Raw genomic sequence first — 16,909 nt, 5'->3', positions numbered from 1 at the left:
AGCACCACATATACAGAAAATGGCCAGAAGTGGCGCTGTGGCTCAGGTGGCAGAGTGCTAGCCTTGAGCAGAAAGAAGCCAGGGGACAGTGCTCAGGCCCTGAGTCCAAGCCTCAGGACTGGCAAAACAACAACAACAACAACAAAAAAAAACAATTGCAGTCTTTTGCAGTCACCTTGAAGCTAAATACTTATTGTCCACTAGGGTTTTTTTAAATTTTGTTATTTTTGTTTGGTGCTCATACTGACACTTAAACTCAGGGCTGGGGTGATGTCCCTGAGCTTTTTCACCCTGAGCTAGTGTTCTACTACTTGAGCCACAGGTCCTCTGCTGGCTTTTGGAAGTTAATCGCAGGTAAGAGTCTCAAGGACTTTTTTTCCTGGGCTGTCTTCAAACCACAGTCCTTAGATCTCAGCCTCATGAGTAGCTAGGTTTACCTGGCCCACTAGTTTTATTTTATCTTAGAAGTCCTGGCAAAATAAGTTAAATTCAGCACTTGAATATAAATGGTGTTTATCAGAATGCTAAGAACTGTGTTAACTGGAAAAAAAAAAGAGGCTTGTTACTGTGGTAAATTTGCTCTTTAAATGTTCACTTTGTGAGAAGGGATTGTCCAGTAAGTAGTTCTCTTTAAAAATTTTTAATTGTTATTATAAAGGTGATGTACAGAGTAGTAAATAGTTCTTATAATACCAAAGGTCTCACCAAAGGTCAGAAAACATCTTTTGTCATTGGTGGTTATATATTACATAAGCTCACAAGCCAGCATCAGATGGCAAAAAGATTAAAAGAAAAAATCCTTGGATGATGTATGTGTCACCAAGAAGCCAAGAGACCAACTTGTTTAGGTTCCAAGGTCTTGTTTGCAGTAAAACTGACCACGTGGTGCAAGAGAAAAAATAAAAGTTTCTGTTTGAGTTACAAATGAGCTTTTCTGTTTCTTGCCCCCTTTTTCATCTAATAGTTTATTCAGAGATGAAATGGCATGGATAGTTTAACATTTCAAATTATCAAGTAAATATTAGCATTCCTTAATACTCTCAGGTGGTTCAAAAAATATATATATCTATAGCTATTTAAGGACTGGTACTGGTGGGTGTGGCTCATACCTGGAGTATCCCAGCTACTGAGGAGGCTGAGTTCTGGAAGATGGAAATTTCACACCAGTCCAGGGATGAAAAGTCCACGGGACACCAATTAAACAGCAAAAAGCTAAGCTGAAGACGTGGCACAAGTGGTAGAGTACCAGCCTAGCAAGCGAGCTGGGTAATAGGCAGGGGCTTTTGTGTTCAAATCCCAACACTAGCAAACATAGGGAAAGGCAGAGGTTCCATGGAGGTAGCAGTGCTCTTTTCTGGTTTCTAATTTTTTTTTTTTTTTGGCCAGTCCTGGGCCTTGAACTCAGGGCCTGAGCACTGTCCCTGGCTTCTTTTTGCTCAAGGCTAGCACTCTGCCACTTGAGCCACAGTGCCACTTCTGGCCGTTTTCTGTATATGTGGTGCTGAGGAATCGAACCCAGGGCCTCATGTATACAAGGCAAGCACTCTTGCCACTAGGCCATATCCCCAGCCCCTGGTTTCTTTTTTCTTTTTTTTTTGGCCAGTCCTAGGTTGTGAACTCAGGGCCTGAACACTGTCCCTGGCTTCTTTTTTGCTCAAGGCTAGCACTCTGCCACTTGAGCCACAGCGCCACTTCTGGCCATTTTCTGTATATGTGGTGCTGAGGAATCGAACCCAGGGCCTCATGTATACAAGGCAAGCACTCTTGCCACTAGGCCATAGTCCCAGCCCCGCAGCCCCTGGTTTCTAATTTTTGCCTTGGGAGATTTCTCATTTATTTTGGCGAGGCTAAGAAGTATGCACACTCACTCACTGTTGTATCTTTTATAGGCAAACTCAGACTGTGGCCACAAACCCAATCAGAAGGAGATCATCTTCAAGGTTGTCTCTGGTAAGAAAGAAGGAACATGGGATTGCTGGCTTTCTTGTAGTGCTGTCATTTTCCTTGATCAAATAGGCTCTTTTTGGTAGTGTTTGAATTTGAACACAAGTATGCTGACATTGGGTCATTTTATCCAGAGAAGTGGTGATTTTTCCGTAGGTTCAAAATTATATTCATACTGAAATATTAAGATCCACTTCAAATACTACAGATTTTAAATGTTAGCCAAGAACAATGAGAAGTTGATAGATGCTTAAATTACTGGATGACTTTGTCAATAAAATGGTATAGGCTAGCTGGGTGCCGGTGGCTCATGCCTATGATCCTAGCTACTCAGGAGGCTGAGATCTGAGGACCACAGTTCAAAGCCAGCTTGGGAAGGAAAGTCCTTGATACTCTTATCTCCAATTAAGCACAGAAAAAGCTGGAAATGGTGCTGTGGCTCAAGTAGTAGGGTGCTAGCCTTGAGCAAAAGAACTCAGGGACAGTGCCCAGGCATCAAGAGTTCAAGACCCAGGAGTGGCAAAAGCAAATGACAACAAAAGACACAAAAATTGTATAGGCTGCATAATCCCCTTATATTTGTGGCTTTATAAGGAAATTTTGTATTTATTCCTTTTTGTTCGTAACCATTTGGGTATGAATTTCTTTGCTTTCTTTCTTTCTTTCTTTCTTTTTTTTTTTTTTTGGTCACTCCTGGGCCTTGAACTCTGGGTCTGGGTGCTGCCCCTGAGCTCTTTAGCTCAAGGCTAGCACTCTACCACTTGAGCCACAGCACCACTTCCAGTTTTCTGGTGGTTAATTGGAGATAAGAATCTCACAGACTTTCCTGCCTGGGCTGGTTTTGAACCGCAATCCTCATATCTCAGCCTCCTGAGTAGCTAGGATTGCAGACATCACTGGCGCCTGGCACGGATGAGGATTTTCTTGTGCTGCCCCCATGTTCTTGGTGATCTCTGCATCCATGCATTGGGCTTGGTATTACAATGATAGAAATGGTAGGACCTATTGCATCTTCCATGTTTATTTACCATATAAAACATAGTTAACTCCTTTACATATTTCTTTTTTTTTTTTGTCAGTCCTGGGCCTTGGACTCAGGACCTGAGCACTGTCCCTGGCTTCTTTTGCTCAAGGCTAGCACTCTGCCACTTGAGCCACAGTGCCACCTCTGGCCATTTTCTATATATGTGGTGCTGGGGAATCGAACCCAGGGCTTCATGTATATGAGGCAAGCACTCTTGCCACTAGGCCATGGTCCCAGCCCCTTTACATCTTTCTTTTTTTTTTTTTTTTTTTTTGTGGCCAGTCCTGGGGCTTGGACTCAGGGCCTGAGCACTATCCCTGGCTTCTTTTTGCTCAAGGCTAGCTCTCTGCCACTTGAGCCACAGTGCCACTTCTGGCCATTTTCTGTATATGTGGTGCTGGGGAATTGAACCCAGGGCTTCATGTATACAAGGCGAGCACTCTTGCCACTAGGCCATATCCCCAGGCCCCCCCCCCCTACATATTTCTTAATGGAGAGAGAATGAGCAGAGAATTATTTCACCTCTGTTATGTAAGCACTGTTTGGTTTTTAAAAAAATTAATTATTATAATGGTGGTGTGCAGAGGGGTTACTGTTTCTGAAGTCAGGTAGAGAGTACATTTCTTTTTGGACAATGTCACCCCTTCCCTCGCTCTCTCCCAGTTGTTGTCTCCTTTCCCACTCACAAGTTGTGTAGTTCATTTTCAACATAGTGTCCAGTGAGTACCACGGCTGTATTTGTTCACCTGGCATCATTTGTTCACCCTGTGTCCAACTTTCCATTTCTTAGCCGAAACCCCAGCCCTATGTGATGGCCCCCCCACCCCAGCTGCATTACAATGGACATTACACAGAGCCATATGCATCTTCCCAAGGTAAAGTACACTCGTTCTGTAATGAATACCTCTGTGGGAGACCTGGAGGTCTCGAAGCCTGGGTAGTTTTAGGCTGATGTTTTACCCCCAAATCATCGTTGTGGTTATAGCCACCCCAAATTCATAGATAAAGCCATTACAGCAGGGCACTGGTAGCTAGCTCATGCTTGTAATCTTGGTTATTCAGGAGGCTGAGATTTGAGGGTTGTGGTTTGAAGCCAGCCCAATTAGTAAAGTCTATGAGACTCTTACCTTCATTCAGCCACCAAAAAAATCCATAAGAAGCGGTGTGGCTCAAGTGGTAAGAGCACTAGACTTGATTAAAAAAGCCAAGTCAGGGCATGGGGCCCGGGTTCGAACCCCAAGCCCTGTACACAAAAAAAGAAAAGAGCAAATGCCATTCCATTCAAGTTCTTTCTTGAATATATGTTGAAGACAGTATCAAATTTTCATGTTCAAACCCCAAGTTTAGCCAGTTGTATTCCCTTCAAGCTGGTTTGTAAGTCCATTCATGTATGTATATATATGTGTGTGTGTGTGTGTGTGTGTATATGCATGCATACATGTATGTACTGGGGGTTTGAGCTCAGGGCTTCATACTTGCCAGGCTACTGCTCTACCCTTGAGCTGTCCCTCCAACTCTCCTAAGTTCTTTCTCTCATTAGCGTTTTTCCCATCTTGACAGGACCTTGCCATGTAGTCCAGAGGATGGTCTTGAACCTATGATCCTCCTGCCTTTCCATTTCCCCAAACCCAGGTGCTGAAATTAAATGCATGTGCCTCTGTACTTGGCTCCCAATAACCTTGTGTATTGTGTGCCAGTCATGGGCTTGAACTCAGGGGATTGGGTCCTGTACTTGAGGTATTTTGCTCAAAGTTAGTGCTCTACCACCTGAGCTACTTCTTCCCAATAACCTTTAAAAGTGCTCTTTTGGTTTCTGGGAAAGCATGTCCAGACTTACTTTGAGAACTTCCTGTTGTAACAATAATCCTTGATTATTGTAGTTTTCACATGTTTTATATTTATGACAACTGCCTTAAAGCCGAACCTCCCCCCCCCCCCCCCAAGGTCGTGAGGCTTGAACCCAGGGCCTGGGTGCTTTCCCTGAACCTCTTTTTGCTCAAGGCTAGTGCTCTGTCACTTGAACCATAGCACCACTTCCGGCTCTTTTTGAGTAGTTGATTGGCGATATGAGACTCATGGGGACTTTTCTGCACGAGCTGACTTTGAACTATGATCCTCAAACCTCAGCCTCCCGAGTAGCTAGGATTACAGGTGTGTAGTGCCTAGGACTGAGTTGTTTTTCTCATTTTTAATTTAATTTTTTACTGTAGCATTAGTAATCATCTTACGATAAAGGATCCGAGTGAGCTACAGATTGCCTAGAAGAAACAGGGCCCCCATTGGCCCCAGGCAGTGCCTGGCCTGGCATTTATTGTAAGATGAATCGGATTCTGTGAACCCTGGACCCAAGGCGGTCGGGCACTGGCGGCTGAAGCCCGCAGCCTCCTTCTTACCTTCCAGGCCTCTTGTGGGGTTGCAGCTACCAGAGGGGTTCTGCAGGTCGGGAGACACTCAGCTCCTGTTGAGCAGTGTCTTTTTATAGTGGAAGCCTTTTCTTCGTTCTGGAAGTATCTGTGCAAACAATAAAAATTCCAGTTAAGGAAATGTTTACCGATGGCGTTTGTACTAGCTCAGCGTAAGCCTGGCTGCTTCCGTATTCGGGCAGAGAAAGCAGTTGGTGATTCAGTGCCTTAACCACGATTTCTGTGCCTCAAGAATTCCAGTCTGTTCTCTGTCTCTAGGGAAACACATGTTTTTATTACTTGTTTATTTATTTGATTTTTATTATCTTCAAATAGTTGTTCGAAGGGGTTTCAATGCCACATGTCAGTTAATGAGTGTAAATGCATCTTCATCATTGTCACCCCTTTTTGTTAATTCTTCCCCACCTGTTTGAACTCTGCTTTGTGTAATTGTACTCTTAGCATTGGACTTAGGTTTGGCTGATTATTTTTGGCTGCCTAATCCTGAGTACTTCCTTCCTTGTAAGCGAGTAGACCCACCTCTGTCCTATAGATGAGGAATACCAGGCTCACTGCAGGGCCCACTGCAGTTGTGTGGCTGGTGACATGTCATTTGAGCAGGGATTTTTCGCAGTGGGGCTGAAAGTGTCACTCAAGATCAGGGCCTACCTCATACTTGGCTGGAGTAATTGGTTCCGTTTAATGCATTAAAAAAAAATAATAAAGCTGGATGCTGGTGGCTCACACCTGTAATCCTAGCTACTCAGGAGGCTGAGATCTGAGGATCGTGGTTCCGGCAGGAAAGTCTGTGAGACTCTTAGCTCTATAATAAACTACTCAGAATAGAGCCGGCAGTGGTGCCCTGACTCAAGCGGTAGAGCACTAACCCTGAGCAAAAGAAGCTCAGGGACAGTGCCCAGGCCTTGCGTTCAAGCCCCAGGACTGGCCAAAAACAAAACCACAAAAACAAAAAAACCACAAAACAAACCAAACCAAACTTCATTTGAAAACTTTTCTTTCTCGCCCCCTCCTCCCCCAGATAACCTCTTTGTGCCCAACCAGAACGGGTACTACTGTCACTCCCAGACGAGCCTGGACAGGGCCCAGATGGACCTCAGCGGGCGCATCCGCAACGGCAGCGTGTACAGTGCGCACAGTACCAACTCCCTCAACACCCCCCAGTCCTACCTGCAGCCCTCCCCCATGTCCTCCAACCCCAGCATCACCGGCAGTGACGTCCTGAGACCCGACTACGTCCCCTCCCATCGGCACAGTGCCCTGATCCCCCCATCCTACCGCCCGACCCCTGACTACGAGACGGTGATGAAGCAGCTCAACAGGGGCCTGGCGCAGGCCGAGCGCCACAGCCACTCGCTGCGGAACCTCAGCATCGGCAACTCCTATGCCTACAGCAGGCCCGATGCCCTGGTCTACAGCCAGCCCGAGATCCGGGAGCACCCGCATTTGGCCTCTCCCCAGTCGGCCCACTACCCCTTCCACCTGAACTACAGCTTCCACAGCCAGTCTCCCTACCCCTACCCGGCCGAGCGGCGGCCCGTGGTGGGCGCCGTCAGTGTGCCCGAGCTGACCAACGTGCAGCTCCAGGCCCAGGACTACCCAGCTCCGAACATCATGAGAACCCAGGTGTACCGCCCACCCCCCGCCCTACCCGTACCCCAGGCCGGCCAACAGCACCCCGGACCTGTCCCACCACCTGTACATCAGCAGCAGCAATCCGGATCTCATCACCAGGCGGGTCCACCACTCGGTGCAGACCTTCCAGGAGGACAGCCTGCCTGTCGCCCATTCCCTACAGGAGGTCAGCGAGCCGCTCACCGCCGCCAGGCATGCCCAGCTGCAGAAGAGGAACAGCATCGAGATCGCCGGCCTCACCCATGGCTTCGAAGGCCTGAGGCTCAAGGAGAGGACCCTGTCGGCCTCGGCGGCAGATGTGGTCCCTCGGGCCCTCACCGCGGGCTCCCAGTCCAGCATCTTCTCCGACAGAACCAAGCAAGAGGAGAAGGAGGAGCAGCAGGAAGGTGGAAGCTACGGCCACAAGAAGTCCCTGTCCGATGCCACCATGCTGATCCACAGCAGCGAAGAGGACGAGGACCTGGAGGAGGACAGCAGAGCCCAGGCTGCCCCTGCCCGGCTGGAGCCCCGGCCCCCGGCCCCCTACACGCAGGAGCCGCGGCTGAGCTACCCCTGTGCTTCAGTCAGCACCGTCAGCGGCCCTCTCCACATTCTCGAACCCAAGTCCCATGTCACAGAGCCTGACAAGAGGGCGAGGGACATCAGCCCCCTGCACCTGGTTGTGGACGGCCAACGGCCCCGAAGAGATGGACGGCTGACGCCCTCCATGTCCGAGTCCGACCTCACCACATCAGGGAGGTACCGAGCCAGGCGGGACTCTCTGAAGAAGAGGCCCGTGTCCGATCTCCTCTCCGGGAAGAAGCACATCGTGGAAGGACTTCCACCGGTCGGGGTAAGCTCTCCCCAGAGCACAGGTGCCCCGCACCGGCTCTTCCCACACTGTTTCTCACTAGTTCTTTTCTTCTGCTCATTATTTGCAGTGGTTCTCAGCTTCTTTTTCTTGGTCTTTGACATTTCACACCTCCTCCTCCATATTCTATTCCTCTTTTTGGGCTGGTACCAGGGCTTAAACTAAGGGCCTGGGCGCTGCCCCTTAACTTTTTCACTCAAGGCTGGTGGCTCTACCAATTACGCCACAGCTCTTCTCACTTTTTTGGTAGTTAAGTGGAGCTAAGAGTCTCATGATCTTTTTTGCCCAGGCTGGCTTTGAACCTCCATCTTCAGATCTTCACCTCCTGAGTAGCTAGGACTATGAGACAGTAGGTGTGATCTACCAGCACCCTGTACTTCGTTTGCTCTTTATTTTGAACACACGTGTGCTCATATATAGAAGTAATATGGACATGAGCTGTTTTAGTGGTTTTCCTGGAGATAATTGGATAGCGTGAAAAGGCTCCGTGGGAGAGAAGGGGCAGAGTGAATGGGAAGGATGATTTAGAAACGCAGTGTTAAGGGAGAAGAAGTGACGATTTCAAGTGAAGCCGGATTGCTTTCCTAACCACGTGCTAAAGGTCCAAGGGCTAGGCAGCGTCCCAGGGCCGCTCAGGTGGGGTTGGAGGGGAGGCGTCCAAAGCTGCTTTCCCAGTCCATTCTATCTCAATGTCAGCATCTGTGGACACAGTTATATATCACAGTTCTGCCAGGACCTCTGAGGACTAGGAGTCATTGTGGAATTTTTTTCCAGACAAAACCCCCCCTCCGCAGAGCTCCATGTCTCCTTAGGTGAACGATTAAGTGAACTAAGAATTCAGAGCCACTTCGTTGCAGAAGTATGGGCTCTTTACCTCTCCTTGTAGTCAAGAAATGTAGATTAAACACTTCCTACCTAGTTGAAACAAGGTGTAAATGAAATGAATACTGTCATCTCTGGCTGCCATTCTTTTTTTTTTTTTTTCTTTCAGTGGCTGGTAGTACTCGAGCACTCGAGCCACAGCTCCACTTCCAGCTTTTTGGTAGTTAATTGGAGATGAGAGAGTTTCATGGGCTTTCCTAATGGGCTGGCTTTGAATCGTAATGCTCGGATCTCAGCCTCCTGAGTAGCTAGGATGACAGGCTGGAGCCATTGTCTGTGGCTGCCGTTCTTAGGGTTTACCATGGGCCTAGCGCTTCATTGACTTTGCTTTATCCAGTTTACAACCAGCGTGTTATTTTTCTGCCCATTTACAGATAAATCAGTAGACTCTTAAGATAGTAACTTTTCTATGGTCACATAAGTGAATGGCCTGAAATTTTATGTCCAATTTATCTCCAATAGACATCTACAGTGTTCTGCACTAAGATATAACAATTGGTTTGTGGAAGCCTTGCTATTCTGTCTGGCCACTGAAACGTGGTGAGGTTTGAGTTTTCAACCTTTTTTTTTTTTTGCCAGTCCTGGGGCTTGAACTCAGGGCCTGAGCACTTTCCCTGGCTTCTTTTTGCTCAAGGCTAGCACTCTGCCACTTGAGCCACAGCGCCACTTCTGGCCATTTTCTTTTTTTTTTTTTTTTCATTTTTTTTATTTTTATTTATTTATTTATTTATTTATTTATTTATTTATTTATTTATTTTTTATTAATTGGACATAAATTTTTTTACAAGGTGTTGTGCAAAGAGGGTGCAGTTACATAGTAGGGCAGTGTGTACATTTCTTATGATATCTTACAACCTGTTTTTCTATCCCTTGTCTAGGTCAGGTTGACATATATGCAATATACAATGTATCAAGAACATATACAGTATTCACAGACTTGGTCTCTACTGTCTCTCCGTCTCCCTTTGTTAACAGTCATATATCAGGGAGATCATGCCCCTTTGTTTTCTGTGTTCTAGGCTTGTCTCACTGAACATTATTTGTTCGAGTTCCGACCATTTCCCTGCAAATAACAATATTTCGCCATTCCTAATCGCTATGTAGTATTCCATTGTGTATAAGTACCATATTTTTTGGATCCATTCGTCTGTGGAGGGGCATCTGGGTTGTTTCCATATTTTAGCTATTGTGAATTGTGCCGCGATAAACATGGTAGTACAAATGCCTTTTTGATATCTTGGATTTTGCTGTTTAGGATAGATGCCTAGGAGTGGTATGGCTGGGTCATAGGGTAGGTCTATATTGAGCTTTTTGAGAAACCTCCATACTGTTCTCCAAAGTGGTTGTACTAATTTGCACTCCCACCAACAATGGAGAAGGGTTTCTGGCCATTTTCTGTATATGTGGTGCTGGGGAATTGAACCCAAGGCCTCATGTATACCAGGCAAGCACTCTTGCCACTAGGCCATATCCTCACCCCGAGTACTCAACCTTTGTCTAAGCATCTGTGAGCCTACCGCTAAGTGTCTCCATGTTGTCATCTTGTTGCATGGCATAGGCATCTGCTCCTTCTGGCCCCCCACCTCCGAGTTGTGTACTGGAGCTGAGCCAGAGCCGCTTCCATTCGTCTCCCAGTGTCCCGGCCAGGAGGGCTCTTCTCCCCTACACACTGAGACCCGAGTCCCATCCCAAGTGTGCTTCGAGACGTTGCCAGCCTCCTGCTAGGCAGGAAAGAATTTCCCCAGTATCACCGTGCCTGTGAATTATCAATAGACTCAGACAAAAACTACTTACAAAAGGGGCATGGATTTCAGCGCGTTTTCTTTCAGGCAGTTTTAGGTTTGAGTTTTAAGTTTTCCTGAGGTGCATTCTTTTATATCTGAAGAGTCGAGGCTGAACAAGCCCAGGCTGGTTGAACCACACTTCTCAGATGTCAGTCTTCTAAGTAGCTAGGATTACAGGCGTGAGCCACTGGTGTCTAGCCAAGCTCACTGACTTACACTACTAAGAAAATTATGTCATTGGATTGTGCTGTCCTCTCCATCCCCTTCTTTTTACATGACGGGTTTTATGTAGAGAATGTATATGGAGGCTGTGCTCACGAGGAAAGCGTAGAGGTCATAGGAGAGAAAAGCCTTGGGTCTGAGTCTGGACTCTGCCATTTGCTAGCTCTCTTATCAGTGGACAGGACCCATCAGGCAAGTTTGTAACGCTAGACGGTCATCCCTGCTCTGTCACTTGCTTTGTTTGCAACAGTAAGTCCTACCCGAAGTTAATCATGAAAAGCTTCCTTCTGGACTAATGGGGATAAGCAATTTGCTTTTACTGTTTTGACACTGATTCTTTTATCCAAAGGCAGCTTTGCAATCTTGAGCAAGCTTTTCAATGTCTCTGTAATACCATTTTTTTTTTTCTTTTCTTTTTTGGGTCAGCCCTATGGCTTGAGTTTCGGGCCTGGGCCCTGTCCCTGAGCTGTTTTTTTTTTTTTCCTCAAAATTAACACTCTACCACTTGAGCCACAGCTCCACTGCTGGGTTTTTGGTAGCTCACTGGAAATAAGAGTCTCACAGGCTTTCCTGCCTGGGCTGGCTTTAAATCATGTTCCCTAGATCTCAGTCTCCTGAGTAGCTAGGATTACATAGGTGTGAGCCACTGGGGCCAGGGTTCAGTTTTGTAAATGTGATGTTCTCCACATGGAACAGTGCTCAGTCAACATTAACCAAACACTGTAGGATTGTATCATCCATTTACAACCTCCTACTTTCTCCAGGGTTAAGAGTCCAGCAGTCTGCTAACCTTCTGACCCCTAACACAGGCTTGCCAGTTTGTGTCCTTGTTATAGCAGATGGATATATGAATGTGAATTAAGGGGAAAGACATGGCTTAGTATTACAAACAGTGAAAAACATTTTTTTTGCAGGCTAGGAACATTTGAAATTCCTCGCCCATGTGTCGCCACCTCTAGTAGCTAGATTGTCATCTCAGAGGCAGACTGGTTTGGCTGCTCTTATATCCGCGTGTAGATTTTCTTTTTGATGAAATAGTTCTGGCTTAAGAAACCACCAGGCCAGGTATGGTGGGGCATACATAGCTGTAGTCCTAGCACTTGAGAGACAGAGAATCATTAGTTCAAGGCCAGCCTGGGCTACTTGAATGAGACCCAGTTTCAGCTCCTTGTCCCCAATCCCTCCTGCCATAAACACCACCCCATTCATTGCTTAAAAACAAAACACAGCAAAACCCCAAAACAGATTTATACCTTTAAATCCATGTACTTGTACTCTAAGGTCGAAGTAAGGAGTATTCAACGCCAGTTTTGGCTTTCTTTGAATTGAAACTGACCTTAATAGCCAGTTGCCTTTTTACCAAGCATGCCAATTTGGGGCATTTTGAGTCATTTTTTAGGCAAAGAAGTGCTGGAGTCAGTTGGAGTTGACTGCTTAATTTTTCTGGAATCTCACAAGATTACTGGGACAAGGCTGTTGGATTTCCCATCTTATAACACGGGAATTGTCAAATGCAGATCAGAACTTTTTCTTAGCCAGGCACTGGTGATTGACGCCTGTAATCCAAGCTACTCAGGAGGCTGAGATCTAAGGGTTGTGTTTTAAAGCCAGCTCAGGCAGGAAATCAGTGAGACTTTTATCTCCAATTAACCACCAGAAAACTGGAAATGGAGCCGCGGCTTGAAGTGGGAGAGTGATAGCCTTGAGTTCAAGCCCCATGACAGACAAAAAACCCCCTGAACAGCACAACTTTTTCTCATGGAGCCAGTTGTTCGACAGCACCAACATATCATATCACTGTATCCTGCAATCATGAGATTCACAACATCTTACCCAGAGCAGGACCTGTAGTTTTGCATGCCTGTTTGAAAGGTATTGGTTTGAGGTATTAGTTTCACCCAGGACTTCACCCATTCCTAGCCTGGATTCTGTTTTTTTTTGGTCAGTCATGGGGCTTAAACTCAAGGGTCCGGGCACTGTCCCTGAGTATTTTTGCTCAAGGCTAGCACTCTACCACTTTGAGCCACAGCACTACTTTCAGTTTTCTGGTGATTAGTTGGAGATGAGAGTCTCATAGACTTTCCTGCCCAGGCTGGCTTTGAACCGCGATCCTCAGATCTTGTAGCTAGGATTACATGTGTGAGCCACTAGTGCCCAGCTCCTGGGTAACGGTTTGAGTTGAGTATCACACCTATTCATCAATTACAGTTAGCAGCCTTACAGCATTTTCTTCTCTCTCCCCAGTATCTTTGTGCCTTTGTTTATATTCTGCTTTTAATATTATTTTAAATTATCCTTACGGAGTGGTACAAGGGGGTTTCAATTCAACATGTCAGTTTGTAAGTGTGAGTTTGATCAATGTCACCCCTTTCATATTATATTGATATTGGGGTTTTGTAACCTTTTCCTGGGCTGGTAGAACTGGAATAAACCTGATTTCATTTAAGACAGAACAGAGCAAACCATTTCTTTCAAGTTGGGGCTACTTAATATGGCTTCTAAGAAAGTGTAGAATAAATATCCAGGAGGCTTAGTTTTCTTAGCCTTATTTCCTGTTGAGAGAAAAATCGTTGTTTAATAATTACTTCAGGAAATCTTGATTTTCAGAAGGTAGAATTCTGTTGTTGTTCTCTCTTATAAACTCCTCTTCCTGATGGAATTTTCAGCCATGTTTTATTTTCCTGGCTTAAAAACATGCCCATTCTGAAAAAAAATGTAATAATGATCCAGCCTGGGTCTCACAGTTTTACAATAGAAGCTAGACATGGAAGACAATGCTCAAAAGGAAAGCATTAATTAAAAAAAATTAATTTAATATTGCTGGTCCTGAGGCTTGAACTCAGGGCCTGGGTACTGCCCCCGAGCCTCTCTGTGCTCAAGGCTAACACTCTACCACTTGAGCCACAGCGCCGCTTCCAGCCTTTTCTGTTTATATGGTACTGAGGAATCGAACCCAGGGCTTCATGCGTGCTAGGCAAGCACTCTACCACTAAGCCACATTCCCAGCCCCAAGCATTTAATTTTTTCAGGATAGCTTTTTTTTTTTTTTTGGCCAGTCCTGGGCCTTGGACTCAGGGCCTGAGCACTGTCCCTGGCTTCTTCCCGCTCAAGGCTAGCACTCTGCCACTTGAGCCACAGCGCCGCTTCTGGCCGTTTTTCTGTATATGTGGTGCTGGGGAATGGAACCTAGGGCCTCGTGTATCTGAGGCAGGCACTCTTGCCACTAGGCTATATCCCCAGCCCCTCAGGATAGCTTTAAAAATTTATATTAAAAACATTCTGGGGGCTGGGGATATGGCCTAGTGGCAAGAGTGCTTGCCTCGTATACATGAGGCCCTGGGTTCGATTCCCCAGCACCACATATACAGAAAATGGCCAGAAGCGGCGCTGTGGCTCAAGTGGCAGAGTGCTAGCCTTGAGCAAAAAGGAAGCCAGGGACAGTGCTTAGGCCCTGAGTCCAAGGCCCAGGACTGGCCAAAAAAACCCCCCAAAAAACCCACAAACATTCTGTATGATTAATATAATCAAGCAGTGGTACTTTAAAGATTTTGGGGGACCCCAGCTGTGTGTGTGTGTGTGTGTGTGTGTGTGTGTGTGTGTGTGTGTGTGTGTGTGTGTGTGTGTTGTATTTCAGCATTTGAAGGAATGCTGCTTGCCGGGAGCCGCACCTTTCATTGCATCAGAGTCTTGTAACCAACTGAGTTTCAAAACGGAGGCCTTATCAGAGTTTTGGCCTTGAAAGGAATCTTCCTCCCAATGTTTGTTAAGCAGATGTGTGAAGGAGGGAAAGGGGACACTGTTTGTTTCCAAGCTTTTGCCCTTGAGATTGATTTTCAAAGGGTTCTCTGTGCATATACTTAATATTTATGCACGGATATATATTTACAGGGGATGAAAAAGTCTCGAGTGGATGCAAAAAAAATCGGCCCCCTTAAGTTGGCTGCTCTCAATGGATTATCCCTGTCTCGATTGCCTCTGCCTGATGAAGGGAAGGAAGTGTCTACCAGAGCCACGAATGATGAGAGGGTACGTACGCCACACGCTGGCTTCCGCTTTCCCCAGAGATGCCAGCAAGGCAGCAAGCACGCCAGGGCCTCGCAGAGGTTTCTGCAGCTCTTCTAGCCTTAGTGAATGTCATAAGTGAGTGTTACTGGGCAGATGGATAGCCAGTGTCTTCACAGATAATTTCAGGTTCCTGTGTAAAGTGAGTTTTGTTTTTGAATATTCTTCTTTGCCTTCTCTGTCAGTCACTTGGGGCTGTTGATTTTTGCCATCCTTAAAGATGAGAACAAATTCTACATACACACACACACACACACACACACACACACACACACACGGTACAGAACTGTTTTCATGACCTTGAAACTTCTTTATCTCAAGAGTAAATAGTCCACTAAACCTTTCAAAACTTCCTTTTTGGCAGAGGTGTTTTTTCGAGGAGATCTTGTTATGTCAAAGTCAGGCAAGCAGGAATCTTCTAACTTACAGCTGATCTGGGTGGTAAAAATCGCAGTGTTTACTCTTCAGTGTCTCACATATCACTTCTTACAGGTTAAAGCATTGTTCCCAGACATTGGAACTAATTCTCCTACTGTGGGGTTTACTGTTTGCCAGGAGAATTCACGTTAACATGTTGCAGGGGGGCGGGGGTCACAAAACTGAGGCTAGGGCACTTTAGGGCAAGGTATTTAGAGCAAAGAAATGTCAACAGTTTGCTTGGGGCCAGTTTTCAACTCGAGAAAGAGGTGATTGTTTTCCTATGTCTCACCGATTTGCTTTGTTAACTTCTTGCGTGGCTTGTTAAAAAGTTTAACTGTTAGTAGACTTGTCAGTGTTTGGTAATGCCAGACTTGAGGCAGGAGACAATTTGGGCAGCCGCCGGGGGCATGTCGCGGCATGTGACCGCATCCAGTGTATTCCCCACCTTCTCTCGCACAGTGCAAAGTCCTGGAGCAGCGGCTAGAGCAGGGGACGGTGTTCACCGAGTACGAGAGGATTCTCAAGAGACGGCTGGTGGATGGTGAGTGCTCCACAGCCCGCCTTCCTGAAAATGCAGAGAGGAACCGCTTCCAGGATGTGCTGCCCTACGAGGACGCCAGAGTGGAGCTGGTGCCCACGAAGGAAAACAACACCGGCTACATCAACGCTTCCCATATTAAGGTGAGAGGAGCCCTATGGCTTGGGGTTATCAGCATGGTCAGAGTGGTGTTGGTGTTCGTCATCTACACATGGCTTGGTTTGGGAGGGTATTGACAACTGTGTTATAAGTTGAATTTATATACCTGAGCTAGAACAAAAAATAGAATGTACTAGACTGAGCCTGATAGAGCAAGCCCGTGTGTGGCTAGCCACTGTGCTCCAGTATTATGACCAAGACTCAGGGAGCACGTTCCTTTCCTGGCTTTAGAGCTCTGTCTCTCTAAGTCTGAAGGTTTCTTTCAAGCTCATAAATTCTCGCGAGAGTTGCCAAATGGCTAGTTTTCCCTTACCACAAACCTGCATGCATTGTTTAGTAGAGCTAATAATGTGTAGGGCTGCTTTGGTTTTGTTTTGGTGGTGGTGTTGGTGTTTGGAGTGGCACTCAGGGCCTTGTGCATGCTAGGCGGGTGCTGAGCCTTACAGGTATGTCCTAGCCAGGTCTTTGGGCTTTTTTATGGTGTGTTCACAAAGCTTTCGCTTAGGAAGGAGCCACCTGTTTTCTTGGCATTTGTCTGCCTCCCCTGGATTTGTCTGCCTAGGCTGACTTAGAACCTTGATCCTCAGATCTCAGCCTTCGGAATAGCTAGGATTACTGTCATAAGCCACCAGCGCCTGATGGGAACTGTGTTTGAAATGGAAGTACTATGAAGTTGATACTTTTTATAAGATGAGGAAATGTCACGTAATCACAGCTGCTTATTGAGTACTTCCTACATGTCTAGCACAATATATTTCTATTCAGTCATCCCTGTGTGGGAAGCATTTTCATTTTATGTATTAAAAACTGAGATTTCAGGGTTATCAGACTGCTACAAGAATTCAACACACACATATACACACATATGTATATATACACACATATATGTATATATGTATATATACATATATGTAAAGTAAATATGTGTGTATACACATACATAGTTTATATAAGGTAAATAATGTGCAT

At 46.0% G+C, this 16,909-nt stretch overlaps 1 protein-coding gene and 1 long non-coding RNA gene across 2 annotated transcripts in view; one reads left to right on the top strand and one right to left on the bottom strand.

Annotated features, from left to right (window-relative positions):
- Ptpn21 (protein tyrosine phosphatase non-receptor type 21) overlaps positions 1-16,909 on the top strand; it is a 56,756-nt gene that overhangs the window by 36,702 nt on the left and 3,145 nt on the right. The window contains 6 exon segments of the mRNA XM_048362889.1: positions 1,890-1,950; positions 3,759-3,843; positions 6,410-7,026; positions 7,028-7,855; positions 14,650-14,787; positions 15,703-15,924. Coding sequence (XP_048218846.1) covers positions 1,890-1,950; positions 3,759-3,843; positions 6,410-7,026; positions 7,028-7,855; positions 14,650-14,787; positions 15,703-15,924 — 1,951 coding nt within the window.
- On the bottom strand, positions 9,221-12,922 carry LOC125363612. The gene is made up of 3 exons (XR_007213250.1): positions 12,910-12,922; positions 10,247-10,726; positions 9,221-9,315 (listed from the first exon to the last, which is right to left on the bottom strand). It is a non-coding gene; the product is annotated as an uncharacterized LOC125363612 (long non-coding RNA).

This window comes from Perognathus longimembris, chromosome 14 (assembly GCF_023159225.1).
Source record: "Perognathus longimembris pacificus isolate PPM17 chromosome 14, ASM2315922v1, whole genome shotgun sequence".
Taxonomy (NCBI): Eukaryota; Metazoa; Chordata; class Mammalia; order Rodentia; family Heteromyidae; genus Perognathus; species Perognathus longimembris.
Note: the sequence above shows the minus strand (reverse complement) of the source record. Positions and strands in the feature narration are given on the sequence as shown.